The sequence below is a fragment of the Chrysemys picta genome, chromosome 10 (genome assembly GCF_011386835.1).
Source record: "Chrysemys picta bellii isolate R12L10 chromosome 10, ASM1138683v2, whole genome shotgun sequence".
NCBI lineage: Eukaryota > Metazoa > Chordata > Testudines > Emydidae > Chrysemys > Chrysemys picta.
In genome coordinates, this window is record NC_088800.1 from 80,693,211 (window position 1) to 80,705,542 (window position 12,332).

The window sequence follows — 12,332 nt, forward strand, 5'->3', positions numbered from 1 at the left end:
ACATCTGGACCCAATGGGCATAAACACACACTCTGGGGAAGAAGCTGGAAGGAATACACTGGCAACTGCTTGCTAATGGCTGGATTTGATGATACCATGGGCTGCTTGTAATTCCCCCTTAACAGCAGACATTTATCTTCCACTGACTTTTGCCCTTTCCCACTTGGCTAGTTTTCCTCCTCTCCTGTCCCCAGATCCCCACAGGCCTCTGGCACTTGTAATAGAGCAGCGTGACTGCCTGTAGGGGACTGACTTATTGCATGAGAATCATGCATGACTTCAGCAGGGATATGATCAGTGATGGAGCATTTAAGTCCTGAAGTTGGGAGTGCCTCCTTCTGGGCTTTTGTCCAACATATTCTGAAACTCAGACACCTGCCTTTGGAAAATCAGGTCTGTTTAAGGTGTCTCCAGTGGTACCCCAGAATTGAGACACCTAGAGTCTCTAGTTACTTTTGAAAATCTTGGTCAGACAGTTGATTTTTGTGTTGTTTCCCATTGATGTATGTCTTACCTAGTGACGTACTGCAGCAAGGACGCTTATGGAAGGGGAGAATTTTTAAACACACTGTAGCATTTGCGAAGTGTTTTGAAAATGGAACTGGCTCAGAGTGCTTGGGAAGCGATGTCCCTGGTCGGTCCCGTCAGTGGATTGTATCATTATGGTAACAAATACTGGCCATTTACAAGACCAGTCAAGAAGCTGGTAGGGATGAAGTTGGGGGAGGGGAGGAAAAGGAGCCTGGAAAGGGGTAGGTTAGGGGACGATTGGCACTAAGGAGGAGGCATGTTGCTGTGGTCTGTGCTTATACCGCAGTAACCTGATCTTTGACCTAGCTGGCTAGTCCCCCTCATGAGCATGTCATTAATAACTGCAGGATCTTGAAGTTGGCGTCATTGTCAGCACCGTGGCAGATCCCCAAGAGACATCTCTATCGATGTCCTTAAGAGGTGTGGCTAAATATTCAGTTGATGTCCATCACTGGCGATCTTACCGTACCATTGAAGCTTTTGGTGACCACATGATTGTCAGGTGTGTAGCAGCAGCCCTGGCTTTGGAATCCGTTGGTCTTCCATCCTAAAAATGTGCGCAAGCCACCAAAACCAAACTAGGGCTGATGGAGGCAGTTGAAGATAGTCATAACCAAACCCAGCATCACGGCTCTTGTCCTGATTACTTAATATACCTTCTATTCCTCTGTTATACCTGACAAGAATCAAAAACATCAGTCTCACTCTTCAGTCTTCTTCAGTGCCCAGGTTCCACTGCTGAACAACTGAGAGAGGTGGTTTAACCACGGTTTTATAGATCGGCAGCTTTGTAGCAAACCTGATGTCATGATGTCCCCACAGATGCTATTGAAGGGCCCGAAATCTGGCAACAGCTGCTGGTATACGAGTGTCCACCTCTTTCGAGCGGCCTCCAACACTTCCCAAGTATCTGAGCAAGTGGCAATGTCCTGTTCAGGCAGGTTAATACTGAGCTGGTTGTAATCTGGAGCTGTAGGCTGGCTGGGGACCAGGCACTCACTGCTTTTCATCTTCAGAGCACTTCAGCATCCATTTAATATGCCCAGGGCCGGCGCTTCTATTTAGGTGACCTAGGTGGTCGCCTAGGGTGCCAGGATTTGGGGGGGGGGGTGGCATTCGGCAGCGGGGGGGTCCTTCCGCGCTCCGGGTCTTGGGCGGCAATTCTGCGGCGGGTCCTTCACTCGCTCCAGGACCCACCGCCGAAGTGCCCCGAAGACCGGGAGCGCGGAAGGACCCCCTCCCCACTGCAGAATTGCCGCCGCTGATCGGGAGCGTGGAAGGACCCCTGCCTAGGGTGCCAAAAACCCTGGCGCCGTTCCTGAATATGCCCCCTGGCTTTCCTCATTTCTTCTCTTGCTTCTTAATTGCTGGATGGCTTTTCTCTCCTATCTATGCAGGGGTTGAGAGAAGAAGGCACCTCCCATCAGAAAACCAGCGTCACTGTGCATTCAAATCCAAGAGTCCCTTCTCTGTGTTCCCCTCTCAGACCGTGCGGCTCTCTTGGAAAATGTTGGTTTGAAAACCTTCATGGCACAAAATGCAATAATCCTATCCAGTGGAACGCACCTTCAGTCAGATGGCGCTTGTGAGCCATGCAGTGGCTTTCCACGGAGCCTCCTGTTACAACGTTAAAGGAAGCCCATGCGGATGGCAGCGTTCTCCTGACCTGTGGGTCTAACACAGAGCTAACGGAACGTGCCCTATCAGCCTTGCCACCGTTTGTGCGGCTTGTTCGCTGTTTGCTCTTTGCTCAGATCTGACAGTAGAACTAAATTGGTCAGTTTCTTTTTCTTGGTAGCCTGTTTGTTTCTCATATTCTAGCACGCAGCTACAGGGACTGAACCTGCCAGGAAATGTTTGAAGGGACCCATCCCTTAAATCAGACTTCTGTCTGATAATGTTCTACCTTCCGCTGTTACAGGTGACAGCCCAAGGAAAGTCCCTGTGACTGAAAGGGATTAGAGAAATCAGGTGGGCTTTGTGCATTTGACAGCCCATGGCAGTGTCTGTTTCGCCCTAACCCCTCCCACCCCGCTCTGTTTAGTTCCCTCTGTTGCTTCTGTGTGGTGTCTTACTCCTTCATGCTTTTTCACAGGTTGCCCACAAAGTTGTGATTAATACAATTTGTGGCAATCTCATGGAGTCCTGCCTGCTAGGAGATGGTGTGAGACCCGCTAAATGTTCACGTTAGGCCACTGAATACCCAACGGTTGGGAGCAGTTCCTAGTCACTGGGTTGCAGGGGATTTGAGCAGGGGGTTGGATTTATTGTTAGATTTCACGGTGTTTCTATTAATTATGTTGGTTTTTAAACACCCTCTCCACCCCCTGAATGTTGGGTCTAATGATTTTGAACAGTGCTTCCCTCTAGCAGTCTCACAGCTGGGCACAGTCTCGTCTCCAGGGAGCTGTTGCCTGGCACATCCCCCCCGCCAACCTTCGCATCCTCTCATGTTTTACTCTCCTGTGGTGGTGGTGTCATCCCAGCTGGGTAGCTCTCTGCTCGTCCTTTGTGGGAAGGAACGTGGAAAGGGTTTGGTTGATCACTTTCTCCTGTAATTGGATCACTCGCTGCCAGGCTCCCAACAGAGCAACTGGCCTTAAGAGGAAAACTAAAATGAAATAACTCTTCTCTCCTATGCCCGCTGCTGGTGCTCAGTTGCTTAGCAACACCAAAGGTTGGGCTGCTAAATAGAGAGAATTCCTTGTATGTTTCTCCATCTTCAGGCCTGGGATGAATGCTCCCGCTCCCCTGGTGGGGTGAGACAAGAAGGGAAGCTCAGGTTTATTCTGACTGATGAGGGAGGGTGAGCCTGTGGTGCTGAGCTGCTGAGCAAGGCAACGGAGAGCCGAGGGTCAGCTGTCGTCTCATGGTGAGACTCAGGCATGGAAGAACCATGGCAGTACGGTGCTGCACCTGGAGATCTTTCCTTGTCCCTGTTGCTGTCCCCTCTCCTGGGCTGCTTCCCTTTACCTGTGCAGAGGCGGTGCTCTGTACTGTCTTCATATAGTGCTCCACCACTAATCGCTGCTCTGCTCCTCCCCGTGGCCAAAAGTATCCCCTCCCTCACACCCAATCCAAACCAAGCTCACGGGACTGCCAAGCCCATGCTAGAGTCACCATCCGGTCCATAGTTCTAACTTCCCCGGCCCCTCTGTGCATTGTCTCCTTAGAATGTAAGCTCCCTGGGACAGGCCCCTCAACCAGCTCTTTCAGCAAACTCCAGAGTCCAGGTTGTCTCCCCGCTTCTCTTCCGTTCCTCCCCTCCCACGGTTTGCTCTCTACACTTGCATTATATCTGGGTAGGACAAAGACCTTGTACCTTGGCAGCTTGCAAGCCTCAGTTGCTACCGTAGCACTGGGGGCGTGCACTCTGCATGCCACACGGAATAACTGGATGTCAGACTGGGCTTGGGATCTCTTGTTTATCTTGCGCTACGGACTCTTACCTTTCTTTCAACGCTGAGTCCTCCCTGCCCTTCCCAAACCAGAAAACTCTGCAGGCTGCAGTCAGCCGGGAGCTGTGCTGGCAGCTTGTTTTTAGGGGGGGCCCCCCTCCAGCTGTGGACATCCAGAGGCTAGGGACACCATTCCTTACCCATCCTGGCTAATAGCCATTAATGGACTTAACCTCCATGAATTTATCTAGTTCTCTTTTAAACCCTGTTATAGTCCTAGCCTTCACAACCTCCTCAGGCAAGGAGTTCCACAGGTTGACTGTGCGCTGTGTGAAGAAGAACTTCCTTTTATTTGTTTTAAACCTGCTGCCCATTAATTTCATTTGGTGGCCCCTAGTTCTTATATTATGGGAACAAGTAAATAACTTTTCCTTATTCATTTTCTCCACACCATTCATGATTTAATATACCTCTATCATATCCCCCCTTAGTCTCCTCTTTTTCAAGTTGAAAAGTCCTAACCTCTTTAATCTCTCCTCATATGGGACCTGTTCCAAACCCCTAATCATTTTAGCTGCCCTTCTCTGAACTTTTTCTAATGCCAGTATATCTTTTTTGAGATGAGGAGACCACATCTGTACGCAGTATTCAAGATGTGGGCGTACCATGGATTTATATAAGGGCAATAAGATATTCTCTGTCTTATTCTCTATACCTTTTTAAATGATTCCTTACATCCTGTTTGCTTTTTTGACTGCCGCTGCACACTGCGTGGACGTCTTCAGAGAACTATCCACGATGACTCCAAGATCTCTTTCCTGATTAGTTGTAGCTAAATTAGCCCCCATCATATTGTATGTATAGTTGGGGTTATTTTTTCCAATTTGCATTACTTTACATTTATCCACATTACATTTCATTTGCCATTTTGTTGCCCAGTCACTTAATTTTGTGAGATCTTTTTGAAGTTCTTCACAGTCTGCTTTGGTCTTAACTATCTTAATCAGTTTAGTTTCATCTGCAAACTTTGCCACCTCACTGTTTACCCCTTTCTCCAGATCATTTATGAATAAGTTGAATAGGATTGGTCCTAGGACTGACCCTTGGGGAACACCACTAGTTACCCCTCTCCATTCTGAAAATTTACCATTTATTCCTACTCTTTGTTCCCTGTCTTTTAACCAGTTCTCAATCCATGAAAGGATCTTCCCTTTTATCTCATGACAACTTAATTTACATAAGAGCCTTTGGTGAGGGACCTTGTCAAAGGCTTTCTGGAAATCTAAGTACACTAGGTCCACTAGATCCCCCTTGTCCACATGTTTATTGACCCCTTCAAAGAACTCAAATAGATTAGTAAGACATGATTTCCCTTTACAGAAACCATGTTGACTTTTGCCCAACAATTTGTTCTTCTACGTGTCTGACAATTTTATTCTTTACTATTGTTTCAACTAATTTGCCTGGTACTGACGTTAGACTTACCGGTCTGTAATTGCCGGGATCCCCACTTCACTGGTGCCAGGCCTTGCTCTCAAACCTTCCTCCAAAGAAACTCTGGCTTCCCTGCCTCAGTGCTTTTCTTCCTGCCATAGGGAGCAGCCAATGGGGCTTCTGTTCCCAGCAGCAAATGGGGCTCCTAGTAGAGAGGGGCTGATGCTTTGATTTTTAAATAAGATTGGGACTCGCTTGCTGAGGCTGGGGAGTGACAGGAATTTGAGAGGTTGGGATCTCTTCTTGCAGGAGGGGGTGCTGATGGGTGCCAGCAACGCCCTGGGATGAGCCAGTCGGGTCCTGTGTTTGGTGGGTGGGAGGCTAATCAGCAGCCTTGTCTGCACTAAAACCTTGTAGCCATAATCCAGGTGGCTCCGTAGTTAGATGTCTGTGCTTTGTCTGCACTTGTGCTCCTGGGCTGGCTGGCAGGTCGTTCTTCCCCGTTGTGGGGGAGGCGGTGGAGTTCTCACTTTGATAAACCTTTGTAAATTGTGTAATCAGTTCGGAAGCTGAAGGAAACCAAAAGTGAGGGGAAGAGGGGAGTGAGCAGTGTGTCCCTGGGCCCGTTGTACAGGGCTCGCTCCTGCTTCACCCGCTCTGGGTCTCCGGCTAACACCTGCTCCACCGGAGGTTCCTTCTCTGCCCTGTGTGGTGATATTGACCGGATACAGGTGGAGATCTCCCCCTAGCTCTGCTCTCCGACTCTTCCCCTGCCCTACAGCATCACGGGACACCAACTCCCCCTTCCTCCCAACTCCCCTTGGCATCTGTTTCTCCCACTTAGCTATGCCCTACAATGTTACAGCAACTCCAAGACTCTCCTGCTGTGCTTGGTCATGCCCTGAAGCATTGGCAAAAATGCCCGTTTTCCCCTCCCTTCTCTCCCTGATCCCTGTGCTGTGCCCAGTCACACAGTTGTTACTGGTATCTCCTGTTTTCCTCTTTCTCCCATGCTCCAGTATCCGGCTCAGTCTTCCATTACTCTACCCCACTCTACTCGCTGTGGGTAATGCTAAGAGACACGCATGCTGCAAAGAAAGTGGGGCTGATTTCTTGTGCATTGGCCCTGCATCTTATTTTGAAACTCTGCGTTTTGCCTCCAACCGTGGCATTAATCCTCCCACTTGGTTTCAAGCCATGGTAGTTTTATTTTGCAGCTGCAGCATGCTGCTAAGATTCCCGTATTCGGAGAGCTGTCTTGCGTCCGTTGCGTGCTTTTTGATATTTATTGCCTAACCAAAACCCACTTGATGTGGTCATCCCAAAACTCATGCGACAGCAGCGCACACACACACTCAACGGGAGTGTGTGTGTGGGGGGGAAATTAGGTGAAGCGAAGCATGAAACATCTGGAGCAGCCTGATTGCAACCAGGTTGATTGAGATGTATGGGCTGCTTATCTGGACATGACAAGAGCCGGTAAAGGAATCCACAGCACAGCTGACTCATGGCAAGGACTGGCCTTTTTAATGCTGAATTTCCTTTCTGTTTGTTTTGTGGATTACTCTACAATAAAATGCAGTGGGAGCGTGGCTTTAACAATTGCATTTCTGAAAGCAGAAGACAGACAGCCCTGTCTAGCAGATACATTCCAGTAGGTTGGTCTGTGAGGTTTCCCTGATGCACCTCGGTCCTGTCCTAGTCTCTTCTTTTCCTTCCCTCCTCCTGCTCCCCCGACATCATTCCTGTCTTTGGCCTCTCTTGAGAAGGGACTGTGCCAAATTGTTTGTGGTTTATTGCGATGAGGCCAAATCTTCACTTGAAAAGCTAGGATGAGACCCAGCAAACTCATTTTGCCTGTGACCTCAACCCTGGTTCCTTTTAGGGTTGGCCCCACAGCTGTATTGGAGGGGCTGTAGCTCAGAACTAAGAGGCAAGGGTGGCAGATGGGGTTATGGGTGGTCCTGGAGTTCTGTGGTGCACTTCATGTCTTTTGAGTTGCTATGTAGCTTTGTGTGGCTGGGTCTCTTCCCGCCCCCTCCGCCCCACACCCCACCCGAGCTCCAACCCTTGCAAAAAGAGTTCTTCCTCTTCAGGCTGTGGTTACTGTCTACTGGGTATTGTTTGCGATGTTGTCCCTAACCAGCTCCGAGAAGCTGAGACTCTGTGCGTGCCAAGTTCCTGCTTGGAGGGAGCTTTTATGGTCAAGTTATAAACCCCTGAAAATATGGGTTAGTAATGGAAATGCTGACGCCACCCAAGCTCTGATGACATGCACTGCATTGCTGGAAGGCAGTGGAGAGGTTGCTTGCAGAGCAATATGGCTTCAGGGGAGGTATCAGAATACAGCATCCAACTGGTAATGTGGTCAAACCCCACCGATGAGTTGGACATGCTCTGCCCTTCATGGAGGGAAGAGTGGGTGAGGGAAGAATGGGTGTTCTGTGGGTCCAGGAAGGGGACACTTGAATCAGTTTAGATGGACTATATGGGCCCAAAGAGGCAAAGGTGTTAACATGACCAGGTCACTGTCCAACATTAAACAGTGTTTGGTTGCAAGGTTCAGTATACAAGACCTCAGCCTGCTTAATACTGTGGCAAACACATCATTGAAAATCTTTTTGAAGATACACGAAAGAAGGAGAAACAGTTAAAGCCTTTGAAATTTGGACTATTAAGGTTTCGTTTGAGCAATGTCCCTTGTTCCCTTCCCTGTTAGCTGGGGAAAGCCTGTGGAAGGAATTGTTTTGACAGTCTCTTAGATGGTAAAAACTGCCCTTTTGGGGAAAGGAAGAAAGGGAGTTGAGCTGGGCTGGAGCTGTTGGTCTGATCCCATTTCCTAAAAGACACAACAAGACAAACACGCACGAGGGGGAGAGAAGAACAGCAAGGAGCAAAAATGCAGCTTCCGTCTCTGGTGTTGACTTTCGCTTGCAATCACACAGCACGCAGTCGTCTTAGCCACACTGAGACCTGGCAAACTGGGACCAGCATTGGGCTGTTTAGGGCATTGCTTTTAGCTGCCTCTTTGGTCACAGGCTGATAGAAGTATTGTGATATCCAGTTGTGGCTGACTAAGCCCGACTCTTATTAGACAGAAGGCAAAAGGAGAGGGATAGGAAAAAGAAGAAATAAGATTGGTGAGGAAAGGACCCACAAGAGGACAGGGGCAGGAAGAACCAAATCTCACATCTTGGATGGTGTTTGGGATTTAACCAGAGCCAGTGAAGATGGCAATGTCATCTGGGTCCCTCTCTTGGTCTGGTGTGGTCAGAACATCTTTCAGGATGATGAAAATCCAGCAACGGTGGATCCCAGGGCAGCAGGAGATGGTGGGAGTGGCAGCCATGAACGATGGTGAAGCTCACTCCTTCCTGTTCTCCTGTCTTTGTCAGCTGGCATCTGTGTCTTCTAATGTTTCTTCCCAAAAGCTTTTCTGTTAAGGCCCCCACTGATGGGTGGAACATCCCATTCCCTCGTTATCTTGTTCACTAATTAGGCCTAGTTTCCAATGCACCAATTTTGGATGCCATGACACCTTGATTTCCAGTCCCGCACTTTTTTCCTGTTTACCAGGCATGACCTTAACACAGTCTTTGAGTTATATCAGTGGGTCTCTCAGTTTGGATTCATTCAGTCTTTGTCTCCCTGTTCTACCTTTTCCCATTTGTTTTAGAGGCTTATGAACTTTCACTCACTCCTTACAGTTGAGCTCGCAATCAGAATGAATTTGTAGGCTCAGCTATTACAACATAGTCATTGATTGTACAGCCAGAAGGGATCACTGTGGTCACCTGGTCTGCTCTCCTGTATAACACGGGCCAGAAAACTTCCCAGAGTTAATTCCTGTTTGAACTAGAGTCTAGATTGTCTAACTGGAGGGCGTGCCCCTTGCTTATCAGGAGGGTGCGGGTAAAATAGAACAATCCCACGTCCTTCCTACTTTCCAGGAAGAAGCAGTTGGTTGAGACAGCGCCTCTCTGGAGGCAGGTGCAGCGGCAGCAGCTGGCACACCAGGGAAGCGATTACTGGTGTGGGAGTGGGGTGTGAGTTGGGGGGCAGGATTTGGATTTGGAGAGCGAGCCTGCTTCTGCAGTGCCTGTTGCTGCCCCCGCACTGCATCACACCCTACATGTGCTCTGAATGCTGGGCTGGTGGCAGTGGTGCAGGGATCGGAGTCCAAGCGACCGTGGCAGCAGCAGCATGGAGGAAGCAGCTGATGCCAGTGAGTGGAGTCAGTAGGGATCGCAGCCCAGCTGTGGGGGGAGAGGGGCTTGCTGGGGCTGCAGGCTGGAGGAGTGGGGAGGGGGAGAGTAAAGCAAGTGGCTTGGGGAGGGAGGATAAATTGGGGGGCACACACTGGGACACGAATCTCTGAAGGGGAGTGCAGCAAAAAAAGTTTGGGAACCTGCACCTGATTTCCGGTCTGAATTTGTCTAGCGTTAGCTTCCAGCCATTGGATCACGTTCTACCTTGTCTGCTAGCTTGAAGAACTCTCAGTCAAATTCTTAGAGACTGTGATCAAGTCACTCCTTAACCAAGGACCTCCAGGAGTCCACATGTATTGGCATATATCCATGGTACCCAAATGGATTGCACTCTGGACTCTAAGCCGAGTTGAGGTGAAGTTGGGCATGTTCTGTGCTATCATTTTCTGGGCTCCCCCACATCCTTTTACAGTAGCAGCTAAGCATAAAGCGTTATTACACTAGGAGCTGAGAGTTCAGACAGCATCTTCCATGGTCCTGTGTCCAGCCAAGAGGGGCAAACTGAAGCAATGGAGATCTAAAAGCCAGGCGCCTCCCAGCCAGCCCAATGACTGGGAATCCTGAATCCAGAGGACACTGAGTTCTGCTGGGAGTGAGCTCTTCCCCGGGCTGCCCGTCTTGCTCCTTAGGGAGGACCTTACCGTAGTTCTCTGTTTGTTTGCAGGTGGCTGGAGATGTTGATCGTCTACCCGAGGACAAACAAGCAGAATCAGAAGAAGAAGAGGAAGGTAGAGCCCCCAACCCCGCAGGTAACACCAGGCAGTGACCCCCTGTCATTCACTGTGACCCAGAGTTCTCTCCAGGGGCTGGATCCCTTGGGACTAGAGCAGCGGTCGGCAACGTTCGGCACGCAGCTCGCCAGGGTAAGCACCCTGGCGGGCCGGGCCAGTTTTATTTACCTGCTGACGTGGCAGGTTCGGCCAATCGCGGCCCCCACTGGCCACGGTTCGCCGTCCCGGGCCAATGGGGGCGGCGAGAAGCGGCGCGGGCGAGCGATGTGCTGGAGCCAGGAATGGTCTCCTCACATTGGCTCTCTCCCAGGGCCATTGCTGGTCTCCAAGGAAGGGTGGGAACATCTGCCTTGCTAGCCCAGTTGAGATGAGAAATGGGCTTCTGGTCCTTTAGAACACTCTTGTTCCTGGGTGCGCAGAGCGGTCAAGTGGCACCAGGGCAGCTACCAGGGTGTAAATTAATTTCTGGATGTCACTTTCCGAGCTCACTGCTCCTCCCCCCAGCTTCGAAGATGAAAGTGCTGTGGTAGTGCTCATTAGCCTGCCTCTAAAACGCCCCATAGCAGCCAGTGCTGCAGCAGCTGCATTAAACCCTTGGCTCCCCCCCCACCCCCAATCTGGTTTCTCAGATCTGGCTGAGTTACTTTCCCAGAAGGCAAGATGGATGCGTCTTCCCCGCTTTTCCCCTTTCCTCCCAGGCCTGGTTCCTTTTGTGTGTGCTGGCTGAACCGCAAGGGGATGTGCGGGGTTGTATATCTGGGAAGGGTCTGCAGCCAGGAGTAGGGCTGCAAGTGCTTGGGTTTAGGTAGGTGCATAAGGAAGAGGGTGTGGCGTGGTGGGAAGCTCGCCACTTCTCCAGCTACCTTCGCTAACACACAGGCCGGCTCCACAGCCAATTGCAAAGCTTTGAACAGTGTCCTTTGGGCTCAGGGGCACGTGTGCAGAGGGGGAGGGAGGATGGGAAGAGGAGGAAGCGATCCTGGCCGCTCATAGCCCTGGTAGGGTCCGGGAAGAAATTCCACAGGGCTCCAGTTTCCCTGCATGAGATGACCCTGGAGATAACTAGAATGAAAGGAAAATAATGAAGGCCAGGGCTGAGCTGGGAGTTTCGGGGGCTGGAGCTGTGCTCTCCAGGGACCCAGCGACAGCTCTGCGCTCGCTTTGACTATAAATGGTAAAAGCCGGGGCTGCCCATGACCCACGCGTTCCTGCCCGTGTCTCCCACATGGACGGAGTGGGGGAGAAACCCACAGGTTCGGAATCCCACCCCTAGGCTGGAATAATCTCTCCTCTCAAGGGCTGCAAACAGCCTTGACCCATGTGAGTGTGTCCTGGAGCTGCTGGCCAGCAGGGTGGAGGTGGTTGGACTGGAGGAATTCACCCAGCAGGCCTGGACACTCACAGATGGTTACCTGGTTACTTGGGAGCTGGGCAGGGTGTCAGTTGGAAAATAAGCCCAGCCCTTCCCCCTCTTTCCTCCTCCCTCCTCCCTCCCCCGGTGTGAGCCATTTGTTTTCTCCTGCGATTCCCATATAAGGGTCAGGTCTGGGCACCTGAGGAGAGCTGGGTGTGGCTCCACATGGAACACCTGTGGATTGTCCCCAGCAGCCCAGGAGTGAGAGGGAGCAGTGCTGTGGCTTCCTCAGCTCCCACCCGAGGTCCTCTGAGGGGTACGGGGTGGGAGGAAGAAGGGAATCAACTCTTTACATAGATTATCTGTGGCCAGTTCTCCCCCTCTGCCTCCCTTCCGGAAGTCGCTCCTGCGCCTGATGCTGGGTCGTCTGGGCCACCCCCCTGGAGCGTGGGGAGGGCTTGGAACTGGCCACAGGAAAACTGTGCGGAAATGTTGGCTCCTGAGTGCCATGGATGTGGTGATGTTGTGCCGACACCCGTTCTGTCCTGGGGTCTCTCCCCTCATCAGTGAGAATCAGCAGAGATGCTGACCCCTAACCCCCCCCAGTCGTGAACCC

The 12,332-nt window shown here is 50.8% G+C and overlaps 1 protein-coding gene across 10 annotated transcripts in view; it reads left to right on the forward strand.

Annotated features, from left to right (window-relative positions):
- Positions 1-12,332, forward strand: part of MPRIP (myosin phosphatase Rho interacting protein) — a 170,626-nt gene that overhangs the window by 84,918 nt on the left and 73,376 nt on the right. For 9 of the 10 annotated variants that reach the window (XM_008164738.4, XM_008164735.4, XM_042853101.2 and 6 more), the window contains exon 5: positions 10,296-10,380. In XM_008164738.4, coding sequence (XP_008162960.2) covers positions 10,296-10,380 — 85 coding nt within the window. Of the gene's footprint in view, positions 1-9,309; positions 9,589-10,295; positions 10,381-12,332 lie in introns of those variants that run through there. The other variant, XM_065560179.1, reaches the window with a different exon arrangement.